This window comes from Ciconia boyciana, chromosome 5, assembly GCF_034638445.1.
Source record: "Ciconia boyciana chromosome 5, ASM3463844v1, whole genome shotgun sequence".
Lineage (NCBI taxonomy): Eukaryota > Metazoa > Chordata > Aves > Ciconiiformes > Ciconiidae > Ciconia > Ciconia boyciana.
In genome coordinates, this window is record NC_132938.1 from 58,025,499 (window position 1) to 58,047,081 (window position 21,583).

The 21,583-nt window shown below is 38.2% G+C and overlaps 1 protein-coding gene and 1 long non-coding RNA gene across 8 annotated transcripts in view; both read left to right on the forward strand.

Moving 5' to 3' along the window:
* GSTCD (glutathione S-transferase C-terminal domain containing) overlaps positions 1 to 1,210 on the forward strand; it is a 73,850-nt gene extending 72,640 nt beyond the window's left edge. For all 7 annotated transcript variants that reach the window (XM_072861530.1, XM_072861526.1, XM_072861532.1 and 4 more), the window contains one exon: positions 109 to 1,210. In XM_072861530.1, the coding sequence (XP_072717631.1) occupies positions 109 to 245 (137 nt within the window). In that variant the 3' untranslated portion in view covers positions 246 to 1,210. The remainder of the gene's footprint in view (positions 1 to 108) is intronic.
* A 1,508-nt stretch (positions 1,211 to 2,718) lies between these two features.
* On the forward strand, positions 2,719 to 9,412 carry LOC140651715 (uncharacterized). The gene is made up of 3 exons (XR_012042479.1): positions 2,719 to 2,964; positions 5,266 to 7,447; positions 9,039 to 9,412. It is a non-coding gene; the product is annotated as an uncharacterized lncRNA (long non-coding RNA).
* The last annotated feature ends 12,171 nt before the right edge of the window (positions 9,413 to 21,583 follow it).

The following is a 21,583-nucleotide window of genomic DNA, read 5'->3' on the forward strand; positions in this document are numbered from 1 at the left end:
TTAGATGGCTTATGATGTGTTTTCCTAACATTTAATATTGAAGTGCATGTTTCTGATAATGTTTCTGCATTTTTAGAGTTTCCATGCTCTCCTTTGCTCTCGTTTTAGGAAAGCAGTGTATGGGGCTTGTGGATCTGGATCGGGCATGGGCTGCAGAAGAACGTAACTACTCTGTCCAAGTTATATCTATGGAGCCAGAGAGTTGTTCTCCGAAGAACAATATGTTTGTGGGCATCCCTACTTAGAGTGTGAAACTTGCATTTGATTTGAAGTTGAACGTAAATCTTCAGCGCATGATGACATCCAGCAGATACAAGCATAGCTGGGAACCAGACATCACACATCTTGAACCCATTGTGTTGGGAAAAGGAAGCAGCACAAAAAGTCTTAGAAAGTGAACTGCATGCAGAGCATCACAAATCGTACCTGTTATGTATCATTAAGCAACTTTTGGTTCTCTTACTGAGAAATTTCTGGATCTAATGACTGTGCATGGAATCCTATCATCTTCAAAGGTTTAGAAAAAAGTTGGTCTCATGGAAGGGAAGGTGATTTCCTTTTTAGTAGAGCTGTCTTGGCTGCTTCAAAATTGCATTCATGTTCAAAACTGCATTTGTGCTCATAAGCAGAGCAGTTATCAGTCAGTAATGCAGATCACTAGAGGACCAGAAAAGATCAAATTTATGGCGTTGGTGAAGAAAGCTGTGCAACAGGTGGTGGTTTGACTTGGCTAAAGAATTCCGTACTACTGTAGGAAGATTATTTTTAATAAAAAGTTCATCAGAATACTTTGGGCATCATTCTGCTTATAGAAAAATGTATTCTAACTTACCAATCTTTTTTAAAAGACTTAAAAATTATCTTTCAATATTACACAAGAATTCTATAACCAGGCATTTGAAAGTGCATTTACTTAAAGAAAGCAAACCTCTATTTCTCCATTGACCAGATAACAGGAGCTAGTGATGATGTTACTGAATGGATACTTCACTGCCATCTCTGCTAATTGAAGTGTATTGCTTCCCGTTCTTAACAAACTTGCTGTCAGAAGAAATTTTTAAGGACAGTTCATGTGTCTATGTACATCATCTTCATTGATTTTTATATTCACTTTAAAATTTGAACAAAGTTACAGTTGTGGAACCATTTGAAAAGCTCAACCACAGATATGTTACTGTAAAATGAAAATAAATGTTCTTCTGTGCTCCGATTAGTAGGCAGTTTTCTACCCTAATTTAAAATCATCTGTTGACACTAACACAATGGAAAATAACTTCTAACAAGATTTTTCCTGCATATTTAAGGGTTTGATATATTTATGAATTCTGCCATGGATTAATTTAAATATATCTGAAGTTTGGTCAGTGTGAACATACCTTCAGTGCCTGTGGCAAACAATTACAAACAACAATAGGTATTGGAGGGAAAAAAAGGGCCCTGAAATATTTTATTCTTCATGAAAGATATCTCTAAAAGATCTAAATACTTGGGTTTTTTTTAATGTGAAGACTGAAGGAAGTTGCACACTTATTTGGAAGCACAAAGGTAAGCAAGTAGGTATGATTTCATACCTTTAGCGTGAGTTCTTCAGTAGATAATGATGTAATACTTTTTCTGCAACTTTTTATAGTTGCAGCGGTAGCTGGAGGTTGGAAGAATATATAGCAAATATAAAATATATGGCAATACCAAATTGCTTCCAGGGTTTTCTCTTGTACTTTCCCAAAGAGAACTCAGTTTTTAAGATAGCAGTATGTCAAGGCTGAACGTTATCCATGTTAAATTGCTTTATTTAAAACTCCAGATACTACGTCTGGAGTGAGAAAATGTCTCTTCCTTACCTTGTTGTGCTAAAGGAAGAACTCATCAAGGTGAGACACCTGATGCAAGCTTTGATGCTCTTTACGGTAAAGATTTTCACAATGCTCTGCTCCAGGCAATGGGTACCAATATGAGTGTTTTAATTGTGGTGATGTTGAATATTTGACATGGTCTGATATTATGCAATGATAAATAGCTTTCAGTAGAGCAAAAATCTATGCTGTTATATGCTTCAAAATTTCTACAATATCAGTCTCAATTGTCTCTAATAGTTTTTGGATCTACCAGAAAATGGAGAAGGAATGCATTTGGGATGTGCCATAGGGACTGTGTGTGTCACTGAATAAAAGATAAAAATGGCCTTTTTAACAGGCAAACCCAGTATTTCTTGGAAACAGAGGTGGAGAAGGAGCCTCATTTGGACAAATGTCCAAGAGGTTATTAGATATTTAGCACAGTCAAGAAAAACAGTCACACAAGAATCTGAATACCAATCTCTGTTTCATTTGGGGTTTTTCTCCCATTTTTTAAAGTAACCGTTTTCATGTTAATGACACAGTTTCCCATGGGTGTTGCTTATTTTTGACTTAAGTAAATTATTTTATATCTGCCCCTCCGCATAGAACTAGGCTTCACAGGAAGAAAAGGTTTATAGAAGCAAGGGAGAAAACCTGCAAAACTAGTGCTGTGTTTATATGCATCATGACATCCCATTTTTCTTGGATGGGCCAAACTATAGAAAGTGAGTTTGTGGGAGATTCCCCCCCCCCGCCCCCCCCAGAGATCGGTATATTTTGATGGCATCTTGTAGTATCCATCACCTTGATGGTGTACAGGATAGTGAGACTGCATCCCATTTGTAATGCTGCTTTGTGACCTTGTCACTGTTGGCATTAATGGGCTCTGGTTTCTTTTCTTCTCAGGAGAACAGAATCTTCCTCGTGTCTAAGGATGGAGTTACCTTACTATGAATAGTAAAGCCTGAACTATACTTGAGGGAAACTGATGTTTTGTTTATTGAAAACTGAAGAGAAGCAGATGAAAAAAAAGCATAAAAAGGAGAAGATACTTTCAACAGCTGATAATAGCTAATTTACAATAGATTAAATTGCCAGTATCTGCCATATACTTCCCTCTAGAAATGTGAGCTCAATTAATTTTTACATGTTATTTTGTTACATGTTTCCATATACATAAATGGTATGGAATGAATAGAGCCTGGAATTCCCTAAACAAGGTGACTGGGCATTGTGGTCCTGGTAAGTGAACAACCGTTGTTGTTCTTCTAGCAACTTGTTATGCAAGGAGCTAGCTTGATGTCCAAGATGCAGACCAAACTATTTGTCTTTCTTATGAAGAAACACATCTGGCTCCACTGGGAACAGCTGTAGGGTGAATAAAATGTTGTCCTAACACAGTCATAATTTTCCATTGTCTTGCCAGTCTTCTTTTATGCTACCCTTGTAGCCAGTAATGCTGGAAAAAGTAAGTTTATAAAAGGAAACAGGTGAACAAACTGAACTGAGCTCCTCTGTGTGTTAGTCATCTGTGTGTACATGTATCTTTATTTTTGTTCCTTCATTTTTGTCTTTATCATGTTAATTATCTGCTTCCTCAGTCCTATTTCAAGAGGTGTTAGTATTGTCATATTTAGGCATGGGTAGTAATAAACAAGGGGCATTCCTAGTAGGTACATCGTGCCCCCTAATTTTTCTGTGGCTTGATCTTAACAAAAAAAAATTGAGATGTTAGTATGACTCTGCTAAACCAATCTATTGATATTTTTAAAAATGAAAATTGCATGTTGTCAAAATTACCCATTGATCGTTCTTACGAAGACACATATGAAATGATTCATTCACAGGGCTGCCATAAATTTTAGACTGATGTTTTCTGTTTCTGATTATTGCTTGACTTTCAGCTAGCTCGTGGATGTCATTTGAAAAGGCAGTGATAATAAGCAGAAATGTCTTTTTAAATAGCTGTCTTCCTAGGTGACATGCTATGCCAGGTATTCTCATTGAAAAGAACAATTAAAAAAACCTGTGCAGTCAAGTATGTACACATACAAGTTTCTGAGCTTTAAGTAATCCACAGTGAAATGGCACACAGCTGATTTTATAATGGGTTTATATGGATATTACTTTGGCTAGACACCATCAGCTGCAGGTATTTTCTGTGAAGATTTTGGTTTACAATTAGTAATTTACCCTTTCAATGAATATATATATATATATAATATAATATATATATTATATATACTCTTTAAAATATATAAAAATATATATTATATATACAAATTATATTTTTTTTAAAAATATATATATTTTAAAGAGTATTGAGCCAGAAAAGCATTGCTTAACAAAAGGTTACTGAACAGCTGAAGTGTTAGTTTCAGGTTTAGTGCTTAGTTGTTTAGTTGTCAACAGAAAGAAAAGCACAATTTTTTCCTTTAAGCCTAATCAAGTATTACTTTCAAGTGTTTTTGCCTGGGAGCATTGGCCTGTCATACCAAACTCCTGATGTACAATCTCAGTCCAAGTTCCTGTAATTTTATTACTGTTTTTTTCTAAAAAAAAAAAAAAAAAGGGGGGGGGGGGAACCTAGGTATCCTACATGTACCTGTCACATGTATAGTGTCAAAAATGTTACTCGCATGCCTCTTAATAAAATGAAGAAAACCTCAGAACTTTCCAGGCTCAGACTTGCACTTAAACTACCTGTCTATCGTGGTTTCAGTTCAGTAGCTTGTCCTTAGCAAGTTTCAGCTTATTACAACTATCATTAAAAGAAATTCAATTTCCTAAGTTGTTAATATATTAAGATTCTATGTAAACAGTAAAACTGAAACCAAATTAATTTTCTCTTTGCTTGTAGCTTTTATTTACTCAGAAATTAAATGAGTAATGAAGTGTTCTGCTCTGCACTCTTCTCCTCAAAGTGAATTTAAGAAAATACCTATATTTTCAAAATTCTCTTGATAAGCCTCATATGTAAGGAAGAGCGTGTAGGGTAGTTTTATAATAAATCACTCGGGTCATGTCTGAGTGAAAACAGAACAGTTTTTAAACTTTGTATGTGTCAAGTGGTGTATTTCCTAACTTGTAACTCAAAATTATTTGACTTAAATGTTTGAATTTTTCACATACTTTGTTGTTTGTTTTTTTTTAAAGGTGCTAGTGGAAATTTTCATTTAGGGAGAGTGAGTGATATTATTTGAGTATTCTTGTTAAATAAGTAATCACTGATTCTAGAAATTAAATATTGACTAATGCTATGCTTTTTCTTCTTCAGACTGTATTTTACCTGATTGTTGCTGATCTTTCATAAGTTTGCACAGCATCAGCTGTGATGGAACCCTTGAAACAGGTGTGCTAAATGATACAGTTTTACTAATATTGAATATGACTGCTAATTTTAGTGCTAATCTTTTTTTTTTTTTAGGTTTTCCAGGATCATAGAGAAATCTGTTGTGTGAATTGAAATGTACCTGTATTGCTTCAGCAGTTTTACTGTTGCATTCCTTGTGATGAAGTTGTCATTCTTCCTCGAGTGAAAGATTTCCCTTGAGCTTTAAGACTTAGAATATCACTTAATCAGGATACATGAGGGTTGAAATCATGGCTGCACTGAAGATGTCAAGCTCTCCATGATACTGAGGACAATAGGTTTTCATCCACTGACTTTCAAATACATGAAACATGACTTTTGTTACATTATTTTTGTGTACTGAGCCACTTCTATGTTCAGACTCCATTGTTGTGGGTATTTGAAAAGTTTTAAGCGGCTTCAATTTTAAAAACATCTGAATTAGCTTCAAGTGTAAATACTAATCTTTTTGGGGGTGTTAATTTGCTCTTTTGAGAGGTTGAGTGAGACTTGGCTAATAGAATCTGTAATATCATATTGGAGTTGTGACCTCCTTCTGAAAAGCCCTTGAACTTTTTGTTTTATGTATATCAGACTTGAACAATGGCAGAAATCTTCTGCAATTCTCTAGGTTGCTACAGTAGAAATGCATGCAGCAGAATGGAAAATGGGTATGGAATGCAGAGCTAGAACAAGAAATACCTGGGGTGAGCTCTTTGTATTTTCCCAGAGAGATACATCTGGTAGTTGCTGAGTGGAGCAGACATGCAAGTGAGAAGGGTCACGGTGTAAGTACCAAAGCGTAACAATGCAGCGATAGTCCAGAGAGGTGTACCACGTGTGCCCAATCCAAGAGGAAACATGCTCACAATGGAGACTTTATTCTTTCAGCACTAAGGAAGCGTTTCATCAGCAGGTTGTAAAATTCCGCACCTGTATATGGGACAACGATATGCAAGATGTATTGCAACCCAATTTTATTGGATTCATCATGAAAATCTTGTAAGAAGTTTACGCTGCCCACTGGTCAAAATGCATCAATAAATCACCTGCAGAGAGGAGCCATTACTGTTTTTCACTTAACAAATCTGAAGGTTGAAAGATGCTGCTGATGTGGTGACATGATACTGATGTGATGTAATTTGTTCTTTTTGGATCTGCTGTACCTACACACTTCTCTGACACCTATGGGTTGGTTAGTTTGCAGCAAGTACATTGGAGTGTAGAAATAATTTATTGCTGATCATATTACTGCTGATACTGCTTTATTTTTAATTATCACTTCTTTTCAGTGGATGTCTTTTTGAGTTTGGAATCCATTCATCAACACAAGTGCCCAATATCGTATTTGTATATTGGTGAGGATTGAGTTACATTTCTTGAAGCTTTGAAAAAAAAATCTCTGTTCTGTCTGCCTTCAGAATCAGAGTGCAATTAAATGAGTGGTGGAGTCAGGAAAATCTTACATATGTGAGAACTAAAATATTGTCATAATTATGTTTTTATATATGTGATCTTGAAATTTGGATAAACTACCACTTGCTAGTTGGAAAAGGATTAGAAATAGATATAGCATACAGAAAAAAGGCATTTGTGCTTCTTAGCTGTGTTCACTTCATATGTCACAGTCTAATTTCAGACACTGTTTTTAGTATTTCTGTGCACTTTAATTCATAAAAAACACTAGTTCACGTTAAAATTGTTATACTTTTGTCAGTCCTAAGTAATTGTCATTTTATCTTTCTATTAGTGTGCTATTATAGCTCCCATTTTTCTTGCTTTCCCCTCTCCCAGTGCTAGTTTTCCAGCCCAGATCATTACTTTGGGTGCAGCATTCCATGCATATTTTTAATTGTTAACAGCTTTTTCTGAGTGTTAAAGTGTCAATTTAAAATAACATACCAGTGTACTTAATGTGCCCTTTATTCTAATATGTCATTGTTGTAATTTTTAACATTTTTATTAGTATCTGGTTGCTTTTGCTGCATTTAGTGTTGTAACATTTCATTTAACATTATAATTAGAATTTGGAGGTTTTTGGAAGGAATGTATTTTTGAATGTATGAAGACAGAGTAAGTTACTGTACTTGGAACTGTTACCAGTACAACTGTGTTGTAGCTCAAACACCTTCAATTATAGCAATATAATTCTAGGTTATATTCAAGAGAAATGCACTTGTCCAGTCATGGACAGAAGAGACAAAGGAAAATCAGCTCCGTTATATGAAAGTAATAAAGAGGAAAAGGCATATCTAAGGTAAAGAATGCAACAGTAAATTCATCTGTGCCATGGAACAGAAAACTCAAAAGTTAGCTTTCCTTTATATCCAGCATTGTCTTGATGCTCAGCTTTTGATGTGTTTCTTTTTTAGTGTTTTTTTCTTTGGACTTCTGTAATTTTCTTCACCCCCCAAACAGTAGCATGTCAGAGGCCTTGGCATGACTCCAGTTACAGATGTATCATTTTGGAATGATTAGGGATTGATATGCCAGAACAAAGGTTCCTAAAATGATGTTGCAGGTAGGAAAAAGGAGAGAGAATTTTTGCAGTTTTAGAGCTTGCATGGGGAGGTTTCTTAAGGAGCCTGCAAAGTTAGATGGAAATCGTAGACATATCATGTTGGAGGGCTTCCAAGAGGCCTTGCTCTGTGAGGGTGACCTGCATACAGTTCCTTGTGTTGTCCTTCTTGGTGTCAGATTTACCTTTCTGAGATCATTGGGGAACCTCCCCAGGCTTCACAACCTTTCAAAGACAATAAAGAGCAGCCTCCTGATGATGCCGGCCAGCTCTCCCAGTACACTCAGATGTGTCCTATCTACTCCTATGGACTTGTATGAGTTAGAGAACAGCGCTCTAAAGGAGAAAACACTGTTCTCTAGCTCATACAAGTCCATAGGAGTGGGGGAAACAGGTTGTGGCTGTGGTATGATGGGAAATGTTAAGCATAGAGGAAATGGGTAAGTTTTCTCACCTATGAAATAAACATGAACAAGTCTAAAATTAACTTTGAATTTACTAATTTTTTTTTAAAAAAAGCCACACAGTAACTACTCCACTGAAGAACATTGATTTTTATCAGATGTTTTAGCCTGATATTTTCAAGACAGCCAGGGTAGTTCTGGTGCAGGCATGTGGAGAGGAGCAGTGGGGTGTAAATGTGGAGAGGGAAGGGTGAGTTGAATGGAGGATGGTTATTTGAGATACTCCAGCTGTGGAACTCACTCCCTCTAGCAATTTTGTTTCCCTACCCCTCCATGTGTTTGTAGAGGGTTTTTTCATCTGGTATTTCCTGGACTGTGGTCCATTTCTGAGTTATCTATGGCTGTTTGAATTGATAGATGTAAGAGCTGGTTTATATGTTTTTTGTGACAAGCTGGCCTACTATTTGGCTGCATTCAGTCTATATAAAAATACATATTAAAACACAAGCATAAGGTGAAGAAAATCATGTAGGTGATTTTAATAGCTTATATACAAAGAATCCTATTATTTTACAAAGAAAATACCAAAGTGGTAGTCTGGGATAACATAACCAACTTAGTGTAGAACTCGGGGGGTGCCAGTAAGTTTGCAAACTTAAAAGTAAGTGATCATGTTAATAATGTGCATGTTTCTTTTTGGCATCTGTATTTAGCCAGTGGAATTCCCCATGACAAACTGTCACTGAGCCAGGTTTTAAATCAGGGTTTTAAACAGAGGTTTTTTAAATAAGGATAACGAAGTTATCCATAGTTAAAATAGACGATAGGGAAGGATCACGAGGGATGGAAGCCTCATGTTTTAGAACTTAGGCCAAGAACTTTAAGCCAACTGCTGTTCATCAAAAACATTGTTGCTCCTTTTTCAGAGGCCTCCAGTCTGGACCACTATTGGCAACCAAGAAGAATCAAAGTTCTGATTCACTGTTGCAAATCCCAGGCGCCTTCCTTTAATTGAGGTCTGCAGTGGCCAACTTCTTAAAATTAACTTTTATTCAATTTTATTCCTCAACTACTAAAAGGCTGTTGAACTGCACAGTTTCTGGTTATTATGGGTTTTGTCCAGCTAATGTTATTTTTCATGTACTTCAGCATAAACTGTAGATTTCTTTCATGTATAGATACCCATTTTCTTACCCCTGCTGTGTTACAGTTCCTGAGCTATAATACATATATATGGCTGTTGTTCAGTATAAGCTTGGATGATGACATAATAGGCTGGTAATAACTCCTGGTGTATTTTATTGACATTGCTTTCTTAAATAAAATCAAATCAGCTATAGACTATGCATGTTGCCTAAGAGGCCAGTAGTTATAGTAGGTGTGTGTAATTTTGCACATTGCTTTAGCATGCTTTTAGCTAATTTTGTAGAAATAGCTAATGTTTGGCACCCATGAATGTTGTTTTTATTCATCTGGCATGTTCCCATTCAAATACCCATTTAATGTGGTCACCAACTATAGAAATAGTTAAACAATACTGTAAATGGACATGTTTTCTTTGTTGGGATGATCACTGACACACTGAATTCTTTTCATTAAGTAATTTGACCGCAAGCATCTCTTTACTTTGGAAAAAGAAGAGGAAAAAAGCTCTAGCAAATAGATTTTCTCTCAGTTTTCATATTTGCAGTGCTTATACAGGGGGATATAATTAGAATTTCAGGATAAATTACACAAAGTATTGGATGAAAATCAAGACTAAAATAAACATTCAATTCCTCTTTTTTGCATTTGACCATTACGCACAAACATGTGGTTATAAATAGATACCTCATCCATGTTGTAGTAACAGCTCATGTTCAAAGTAGGATTCTGGAAAAGAAAATCCTTTTTAAAGTGATTCAAAGCAATTATGCAATTTGAAACCTTCAGATAGTTTATGAGTCTTTATCACAATTGGATTACTTCTATATGCTCTGTAATAAATACCAAAAAGCCCTCTAAATTAAAACATGTTCCAGCTGAATAATCTTTACAGAGAGCATTTGCAACTGCAGTTGTTTTTAGCTCTTGATAATCTTACATTAGTGGGATATCTATATGCTATTAGTATACACAATAGCTGCTGTTACAAGAATAAGTACAATTGACATGTATACTGTCAATCTGACTGACACAAATCATCTAATTAATTTGATGTTAGCTTGAAAGAAGTGGGAGCATTCAAGTTCTGAGGATAACACAGCACCATTCTGTGTCTCCCATCATTATTCAGAATTTGCTGCGGTATGTAGAGATTAGTAGAAAGTATAGTTTCCAAAATTTTCAGGCTAGTCAGTCTTGTGCATCTGATCTTGAAGAATGTTAGTGTCTTTCTGAAGGTCATCTGTTAACCATGAAAATGTAGGCATACACAGGCACAAAATTGCTATGACTTAATACCTACCTTCATCTACAGAGAAGAGTCAACTCAGTGCAGAAAGCAGTAAGACAAAGTTTTTAGCTATTGCTCTCAAGCTGGTTTTGAACAGTAACACTTTATTCCTGGGTGATCAAGTCCACTAGACTCATACTGTACATGAAGCACAGCAGGTTTTCTGCAAGTGCAGTGTGGCTCTCCTAATTGTATGCACCTTCCACACATTGAGAAAGAGTAGAAAATACCTTTCTTTACTCTGTAATTTTCTGGTTTGAACCAAGAAAATGAAAGCTGAAGTTGACACCCACGAGCCAAACAGGAAGAAATTACTAAAAGCAGTAAATGCCAGGAGATGCTAGTTTAATTCTAAGCTATACTCTAGACCCTGTTGTGCTGTCACTGTGTGAAGAGTGAGAAAATCCATCAGGCTTTGACATACAGAAGGACTCTATAGAAATTTCTATGACCTGTCTGCTTAATGAAACGCATCCCTGCTGCAGATGGCAGATGGATGCAGTGCTCTTTGGGGTTGCGTATAATGTAGAGTTGCCCTACAAGTGTGCATACCTAACTTTTTATTCATGTCAGTAATGCTATTGATCTTGGGGAAATGATTCATAAACTAAATTAACTAAAAGTTCAGTACAACTAGGTTTGGGTTCAAATGTTTGTTGGTTTGAATCCCAAAAACACAAGCTTCTGGGAGCCGAGAACCAGAGATTAGCATCTTTAATGTCATTTACAGTACATTCAAATTTGATCCTTTAAGTGGACTTCTTTTGATTGCTTCCTGATTTAATATGTTTAAAATTTATTCCTTTTCCCTTATAAGATCATTGCCTTTAGTTTCAGTAAAAGTAGAAACTCAGTACTATGCAAGCTTGACAGTCTAATTTTCTGATGGGCAGCTGACATTCTTTAACTGCACTCAAAGGAAAAATGACACCTCACTTATCTGGATAGTTTCCCTCTGTCCTTGAGAGCTGACAGTTTGTCAGTTTAAAGGTGCAGCTTTTACACTACTCAGATTATCGCAAAATATTTTAGAGTAGTTCAGGCTATAGTTCTTGAAAGAAGGTAGAGCTTTTTATAGACACTTTCCTGTCTGTCTTTTCAACTCTAATACTTCCCCTACTTGACCAAGCAGAGTTATCAGTCATGGTTATTTATGTATTAGAACTAAAAAGACAGGAATAAAATGTACTTTCTGAAATGTGACAGGAACCAACTTTTATCCCTTTGTTCTAATTCCATCTGTTTGTCCGTAGAACTGTTCATTAATTCTGTCATTAATTCTGTTACCTGTGGATTCTGCTATTTAAAGCTCTACAGGGCCCTCTAAAATTTGAACTGTTTTTCATTTGTCCTAGAACATTATGATATGGTCTGCAAATCGATTTTTAAAATTGTTGACAGATTTGCTCCAGTCTCTTTCTTAGGTTTCCCCTCTACTTTCATGCTAGCCATTACAATTTGTTTTCTGTATTCCTGAATATCGTATTGTTGTATTCCTGAAATTTTTTCACTTTTCCTTCTGCAGAGTATCTTCATTACTGGTAGAAAAAGCTTCTAGTCTGGTGCTCCCAATCCATCTCAGCCAGAACTACTGTATTTCTCTACCTTATGAAAATCGCCGTTCAGGAGAATTCTGGTTTATTTCAACAGTTCAAGCATGTGTCAAATTGCTGTACAATGAAAATTGCTTTTTAAAATGAAATCCTAAATGTATTGTCTCCTCTCAAAAGATACCCATGAAAACCCATAGACGTCTTTAGAAGTGTTATTTGGACTTACTGGTTTTGAATATACAGCTTCAAGAAGAACATAGTACAAAGTAAAATTGAATATTACTGCATTGTTTTAGCAGAATATAGAAGAATCAGTAACTGTCTACCAAAACCTGTAGATAACCCTGAAACTGCTTAATTTCCTTTCATACTGAGCACTTAAACCCATCTTAATCTTTTCCATCCTCTTGTTCCTCACAATGTATTCTGAAGATGTGAATTTCATGCACGTTTTAGTCTCTCAAATCCTACCTAATGAAAACCACAAACAAAATCTGTAATGCTGAAAGGCATTAAAAGGCTCACAAGCAGCTATCTGTGCAATAATCATTATACCAGTCATCTGCTTTATTTAACTATTACTACACTATACTTCTATGAGATCTTCTTTGGTTTTGACTTGAAACATACAAAAACTTTATTGGTATAAACTGCTAGTTTCACAGGGGTCAGTACTGGGTCCAGTTCTGTTTAACGTCTTCATTAATGATCTGGATGATGGGGCACAGTGTACCCTCAGCAAGTTTGCTGATGACACAGAACCGTGAGGAGTGGCTGATATGCCAGAGGGTCATGCTGCCATCCAGAGGGACCTCGACCAGCTGGAGCAATGGGCTGACAGGAACCTCATGCAGTTCAACAAAGGAAAGTGCAAAGTCCTGCACCTGGGAAGGAGCAACCCCATGTACTATATGCTGACAGCTGCCTGGCTGGAAAGCAGCTTTGCAGAAAAGAGCCTGGGGGTCCTGGTGGACACCAAGATTGAACATGAGCCAGCAATGTGCCCTTGCTGCAAAGGCAGCTAACGGTATCCTGGGCTGCATTAGGAGGGTTGTTGCCAGCAGGTCAAGAGAGGTGATCCTTCCCCTCTACTCAACACTGGTAAGGCCATACCTGGAGTGCTGTGTCCAGTTCTGGGCTCCCCAGTACAAGAGAGATACAAAGCTACAGGAGACAGTCTAGCAAAGCGCCACTAAGGTGATTAAGGGACGAGAGCATATCTCCTATGAGGAAAGGCTGAGAGAGCTGGGACTGTTTAGCCTGGAGAAGAGGAGGCTTGGGTGGAGTTTCATCAATGTGGACAACTATCTGAAAGGAAGGTGTAAAGAAGATACGGAGCCAGGTGCTTTTCAGTGATGTCCAGTGACAACACAAGAGGCAATGGACACAAAAAGGAGATTCATCTGAACATCGGGAAACACTTTTTCACTGTGGGGGTGACTGAGCACTGGTATGGGTTGCCCAGAGAGTTTGTGGAGTCTCCATCCTTGAAGCTATTCAAAAGCTGCCTGGACATGGTCCTGGGCAACCAGCTGTAGGTCACCCTGCTTGAGGAGAGGGGTTGGACCAGATGACCTACAGACATCCCTTCCAACCTCAACCATTCTGTGATTCTGTGGAACAGTGACAGAAATAATCAGCTCTCCACACTGTTTTAACTTCTGAAAGTTCTTTCAGAGACTGCAGTTATATAGAGTTGAAAAGAGGAGCTGGGTCAACAATATCATAACTATATGAAAACTCTCCCTCAGAGCATCCGTAGTAGGTTTTCCTGCCTACTAGTCCCCCTTAGTATCGCAGAATGTACTAGGAATTTTCTGTATGTCAAAACAAGATGGAAATTAAATAAGGAATTCAGTCAATTAGACAAGCCCATTTTCCCCTTGAGAATAGCAATTTAAACTCATTTATATAAGTAGTTCTGGGTCAATTTATCAGCAACCAGTACCAGAGGATCCATCTCATTACACAGCTATAGCTCAGCTTAGGCAAGCAAAGCACCTGAAACCAAATGAAACAGAGGGAAAATCAGGACCCAGAGTAATTTATATATTTTGACCTAATTTATTCCATCTTTGCCAGAATTTATGTAGCAGTTCAGGTTCAGTATGAAAAAAGAAAAACAATCTAAAGGATCAGGTTAAAGTAGTGTTTGATCATTTCTCTCTGGAAAGTCATTGTCATAATTTATGATTTATATAGGTAGTCTGGGCAGCATACCTGTATTAATAAATGGACCTCCAGCTTTTTTTGTCTGATATTGGCAATGAGCCCAAGGCATGGGGAAAAACAGTTACAAAAACAGTGTGACAGTCAAGGCCGATATGTTAGGCTACTGCAAATCATTTCCTTCTGGTTCTGCATTTCCCAGTGTATTTCTTGCTGTAAGGACTGTATTTCATGAGCAGAAACAGTTGAATCCATGCTGCACCAGATTATTTGCTTCTTTTGTCCTAAAGACAATTCTGGTAACTTTTCAGGCTGATTTATGGCTGTTCCTTATATGTTAAAATTCTTACGTAGCCCAAGAAATCCTAGCTTGCAGTCTGGCCTCATGAAAGAGAAAACTCACAAAAAGTCCATAATTATTTCAGGTAATACACAAAACAGTTGGCCTGCTTGATTCAAATCAGTTTACATTAGAACTGTGGTCAAGAACGTGTCTTCATGGACATCTCTTCTGTTAATGTTGTCTTTTTCTTTTGTTAAAGTTATAGCAGAAAGTGAGGTTAAGTTTGGTTTCAGCTCACGTACTTGTGGTTTTTTGATTCCTAACAGCTCTTTTTATAGTTACCCTCTGTATGACATATGTGACTCTTTTCCTGTTTTGTTTTCTTTATATTTTCTTTTAGTTATAGATAGTAATCTGGTGATTTGATTTTTGCTTTGTTTTTTTTAAAGAATCTGTCATTACCCTTTAATATTGTTGAACAGATGGTTTTTATGCACTTCTTGCCCATGAAAAAGACAGTACACTGTTGATTCTGAGTGTTGCCGAGTATGTGTATCTTCTTGCCATAGAAGTAATACTTCTTTGGTAATTTCCACTCAGGCTAAATGTCTTGCTTGTGCCTCAGTTCTGGTCTCTTCGCTCTGACTGCTAAGTGTGTATGCATGTAGCCCATGGAGATGATAATAATTTAGGTGACAACATGATGTATAGAACAGTTTTCTTGTGTTCAAGCGTTTGGTTTCCTGAGGAAAGGAGACAGCATTGGACATTGGCTGCACGTTGTAAAACTGGACATGAAGAGCTGTAGTACGATCTGCGAAACACATGCTGTAAAGCTGTAGGAGCTGTATTGGACTCAGTGTATTATTGGAACAGTAGGACCTTACAAAGATCGTGTGGAAAACGCTGTTACAGAAGCATGACTGAGCCAGGCTCCTTAAGAAACTTAGCCCTGCCTCCTTTTCACCGAACCTAGCTGGTTTGTTGTGAGGCTTTCCCAAAGGCCGACTGAACAGGAGTGGTGAATAATGAGAGCTAACCAGCTGAAACAACCTGAAGTAGATAACAATGATGCTAACATGTTGCTGGAGGCATTCTGTTCAGTGCTGACAATCTGATTGCATAAAATAGTTTGTCAGTTATTTATTCAACAGGTTCCTAAAACTTTCTTCTCTTTCTCCCTTTTTCAGATAGCGTCAGAGGCCATGTGCATGTTTTTCTGCTCAATCCGTGAAGGCATTCACAATTGTTTCACTCGCATGTGGAACTCATCCCAGTTCCACCCTGTTGCCTGCCTGCAAGTGGGGATCAATGCAGTGTAGTTTCTGGTCCTGTCCACAAAAAAATTGGAGTCCGTATTTTCCAACAGTTGCATCTCTTTCATTGCTGGCATCGCTGAGAGGTGCAGGATGTGCAAGGCTGGGATTAGTGCAGGCAGTTTAGCATCATTTTTTGAAGTTGGCTATGCTGTCCCTCACCGTCCTGCTGAAGACGTCTTTTACATCAGTTGCAGATTTTTCTGCATTCAATGATTGTGTTGCAAGTGAGGCCAAGTAGTCTGACTCCCTAATGAACAGGGTAATGTTAAATTTGGGGGATTATCATTCTGATCCCCTATGCAAAATACCTTTGGTGCAAAAATTGATAACATGGGCAGTTAGAAATCTATTTAAAAGACATATGCGGAAGGGAATATGAAATTTTACTGGGCTTCAAAAGGTAAATTATTGTTTATTTACAGGGGAAAATAAATTATTTACACTGTCATGAAATGCAGGAAACTTCAACACAAATACCACTCATAGTTTTTAAAGAAGGATCAAGTATGTGTGGAAAAAAATTATTGTAAAAAGCAAATGAGTTTGGAAGACCTGATGCAGAAAAAGCATTTGGAAGCTTTTGAATTAGTATTTCCAAAGCACAGCGTTTATCTGTACGGAAGGTAATTTGATACTACAGTGTCTGATTTCCTACCACCTTTCAAGTAGGTTTACTAAGAGGGAGGTGGAGTACCAAGATTGATTTAGCTGGTTGAATTGCTGGATTTTCTTGATGCCTCACAGTTTTCTTATTAGCATGGGACTGACAGAGGTTGTTACCTAGCATATGATGGGGATAATATTTACTCAATAAATACTACTTTTACATATACCACATATAAAATTGGTTGGAAAGCAGAATTGCATAGCCCCAGAGGAAAAGTAATGACGTTGACAGTTTCATAGATAATTTGGACTTGGATTCTTTTCTTCTGTTCCATTTTGCAAGAAGTATAAGTTACATTAGCATCACAAATGCAGAATATGATCACACATGCCATTAACTACAAATCAAGTGTTTTTTACACACGTCATAGCGTGATTTAGTGACTTGGGGTAGCATGGTGTTTGTGGTTAACTTTCTTAGCCTTAATGAGGGTGAAATACTTAGAAGGGAGGAAAGATGGATTTGTGGTTTTAAGTATGAAATTGGAAAACAGGAGATCTATTTCTGGTTTGACGACAGAGATTTGATTTGTGGGAAAATAATTTTCTGTTCCTTAATTTCTGCTTATGTAAACAGGAGAATTACAAAAAGTATTGCCTGATTCTACTGAATAGAGGACTTAATTCATTATTATTTGTAATGGGTTTTAAGACAACAAGGAGGAAGTTAATATTAAAAAAGTGGACTTGACAGAAGTTACTCATTTAATGCTTCCCTCAAAGAAAAGTTACCTGGCAGTAGATTGCCCTGAAAGCAATATCTTTTACTGGTGCAATTATGTCCCTTGTTACAGCTACCTGTAACAATGAAGATAAATTTTACAGTTGTTTCTGTGCAATTTCTGTCATATCTACCATATTCTATCATCTACCATATCTACCAATATCTGTCAGCCTAACATATCTACCACTTGTATCTTTTCAGCTCTTTTTTCTTAATATTGCCTGTCCAGTTGATGCCAGGGAGTATTACAGAAACTGGTTTTGTTCTGTTGTTTTTTCTCCTCAGGAATGATTATAGCCACAAAGAGTGTGTTTAGAAACCTGTATTTAGCCCTGCAGCTGAAGCTTTAAACGCTGAGACCACTGGGCACAGTCTACCCCAAGTGAAGTAGAAATAAGTATTATTGTTCAAGAGAAATGGGTCCCACGCATACAGGAAAGGGTCATTTCACTAGAGAAAACTGTAAGTAAGCTTCATTTCATTAGAACTGGGTTTCCTGTTGTTTACATGCTTTTTTAGTTGATGTTACTTGTATTACCAGTTACATATATTGGTCATGACATTGGTTCTTTAATGGAGTTTAAGACTGCACTGTATTGTTTGGTTTTTTTTTAAATACAAGTACTGTACCGAGTGGTATATTGAACACATTCTTGCATGCGTTGTTTAACTGTATTGTGCCAGTTGCCACTCTGTCACGCTTGCCATCCCAGAAGCAGCAGTTATCATCACCACCTTTACCCTCCCTGCAGCAGAATTAGCAAGCCGCAGTCTTTAGAGCGTTTCTTCACTCTCTGCCATCTTATCACCAAAATTCAGATGTGCCTTTATCGCTTACGATGTAGAATAGAGCAATAGAATGTATACCTACGGCTTCATCCCCTGGGAAATTCTAGAGAATTCAGGACCTAATGGGCTTTCTAGTGGCACAGGCAACTGCAAGTATTTTAAGACTCTTCCTCTGCTCTCAACACAGAGTATCTTACCAAGTTTAGGGTCTTGATTTTCACAGAAGGGTCTCAACCTGAGCTCAATGTATCCATGAGACTGAAAGTCTGAGATGAGGATCATGGCTGATAGTGTGGCTTCTTTGGCACAAGTTACATAAAGATCTTATGGGGGAAAGGAGAAGAGTAAAACAAGCATGGTGGGAAGGGTCACTATGCTTGCATAAAATAAACACTTTTCCAGGCAAAATTTACCTTCCTATTTGCAATTGCTGCATGTGTTTTGACTTTTTCATATGCAAAGGTACAGCATTGCTGTTCAACATCCTATGTCTTCCTCTGTGTTTCTGCTTCACTGTTGCTAATTTGCAGCTAAAAACCTGACTATCATGTTGCACTCAGCCAAGTGTCTTATAAGTATCTTTAAAAAAGCTTTCTTGGACACTTGTTCTTTTGTCCGTGCTCCACTTCATCCTCTGCTTGGTAGCTGGGTATGTGCTAGTCATCCATCTGCTGGACTTTTATTGCTAATGTCTTGCTGAACGTCAGGTCAGCCCACCCTATGGCTTCAACATTTGCCAGGCTTACATACTGCTTCACTAAACATAAGGCACAAAAGTGCTTCTAGTAATACTTCCAACAACTTCTCCATCTCCATCTTCTATATAATACCTTGATGCACACCCACACAGCAGTGGGGTATGGAAGACAACTTTATACACCTTTAACTTGTCAAGGGATTTGGTTCTTTGCCAGCCTCCTCAGTAATCCTTCTAGTGTCCTGGAGATGAGAAACTACCTCATTCAGAAAACTCCACTGGCATTGATAAAGTATTGCCAAAATAAATGAATTCATAAATGACTGGATATTCAGTCCCATTGATGGGTATGGAAGTGCAATACATGATCCTTCAGTGGCTAGTTAACTATTTTTTCAGGCTGATGTTCCAAAACAAATTGTAAAGGCAGCAGAAGTTAACCAAGAGCAGACAATCTTAATTGGAGTAGGCACCACGTCTGACCAGCACACTACTATTAACATACAAGAGTGCCAAACTGTGAGAGACTGAAAGAGTTAATGTCTCAAACATTGTGGAGAGATGAGGGGTGATTTGCATGGCGACGGCTAGCATGGGATGGGGAGAGCTTTTCGGAGGAGAGACTAAAAGAGGTACTGTCTTGTGAGACACTGAAAGAGGTACTGTCTCAAACATTGTATCGAGATACAGTGCAGCAAGTCGGCTAGCACGGGATGAGAAGAGCGCGTTGGAGGATGCAGAGTTACCATCTATAGCCAGAGGTCACACAGAGTTTTATCTAAGGAATGGGCCTACAACCACCCGAAACTTGGAATGAAACTCCTCGCAAACCACCCCCCCGGCCCCCCCCGCGCCTGCAACCCTTTGAGGACCAGAACAACCTAAGTCCTCCAGGGGTGTGACCTGAGGCAGGGATTAGAGTATAAAGAGACACCTTCCCCAGGGAACGGTGTGCACCCATCACCGGAGGATTGCCACGTCTGTCACCGTCATCGCGGGATCCAAGGGTGGTGATAACTTTCCTTTTCTTTATCCTCCTCTCTTCTCTTTTCCTTTTCTCACTTTTCTTTTCCTCTACTCTTCCACTATACATATATCTGGGCATATGAGTTTTGTATGAATTGTGACAGGTTGCCTGGAAAATAGCTCCATTGCCAAATTGCCTCTGTTTGTTCGCTGAGCTTGCTAGTTCATTAAGTTTGTAGTTTGCTAGTTAATAAAGTTGCTAGTCTGACTGTTCCTCTGAGTCATTGTCGTGACTCTACCGGCCTGTGGCTCTGATGAGCAGAGATCGGCCTTTGTCGGTACACAAATCCCCGGGGAATCAAAAAGATTCACCCATCTCGCAACCCACCGAGTGGGACGAGACACAAACAGGCTGCTGAGGAAATCTTAAATACTGAGTGCAGTCTGGAGAAATTAAATGATCTTACTGTCATTTGTGAGTATACATGCTTTAAAGGAGTAGCATGTGCTTTAAAGTTGCTGTGTACATAAGTCCCACTATGCAGCATTGCATGAAAGGAATTGATTTTATGACATGTCCCTGTGGACATCAGAGGGAGTGTGTCAGGTTGCCCTAGACCTTAATTCACAGTGAAGTTCAAATGTTGCTTTTGGCACCTCTCCTGAACTTGGCTGCGGTGTAATTTGTGGACACTTTTTTTCTACAAGTTGGAGAGATGGAGGCTGATCCTGTCATCAGAAGTCCCTGTGATTATCACGAATGGGATTTCTCCCCTTTTGCCCATAAAATCTTGACAGTGAATTCATTCTGCATGGTCTGTTATCCCACATCACACATCCAAATGAAAAAAAAAAAAGTGATCAATCAGTCAAGAGCTGGAAGTCAGCTCTATATTTCAGCAAGAATCTAATCTGAGCCAGATGCTCTCCTGTCTTTCCCAAATGCCACTGTGTCATTGTCTTCATTGTTTGGCTGTCAGCTTCTCATGTGAATGAAAGGGAACCAGGTTTGGTCCTTGGTGCAGTTTTTATATGAGTCCTCTAAGGGGGCTTGCTTGTTATCTAAGCATAGGTAATGAGCACCTTGCAGCATCATCACCTTGTAGCTTTTACAGTTGTTCTCTGTGACTGAAAAGTGCTGGATGGATGCTGTGGACAGAAGGCTTAGCGTGGGGAATGTATGGTCCTGAAAAGATGACAAAAAGAGGGGAAAGAGCATTGGAGGGGCCGTTCTGCTGCAAACTTGAGCAGAAAGTGGTAAAACCACTCTGGGGAAGGCATTAATTTTCGGAAGCTCACTGGCACAATTTGTATCTTGTGCAAAAAGTAGTTACCTTTGTGTAGTGTTGTTTGAATTACCTGTGGAGTGTTTTGAAGGTGGAAAATGCCCTGTACAAAACTACCAGCTCAAATCTAAAGCCTGAAGTCTTATTTGGCATCCAAATGCTCCCTAAAGGGTTTGGCTTTGTGTTACAGCACAACCTAGAAGATCTTTGTTTTCTGCTTCTAAGCTGCAGCCAGACCCTTGTAAGAACAGCTGATGAGCTTTAGCCTTGATGTAGACACAAATCAAAACCAATGCTGCAACCTAGTCCAAGTTGTCGGCCCCATCTGTCTGTAATCAGAGGGATCGCAGAGCAGCTTTGACCCTAAATTGGTGACAGGCTGTTATTAAAAGTGTCCCTCAGTAGGTCCCGAGAGCTGTAGAAACAAAGCCAAAATAACTGCTGTATTTTAGCATGTTAATGTAGAGTACAGATGCCGTCGTCAAGCGGTTGGTAGTGGTGCTAGGATGTTGTTACATGCTGTGTGGGTAATGTTCAAACTTGTTACTTTTTTCTTCAAGACAAGGGCTGGGACACCTTATGTCA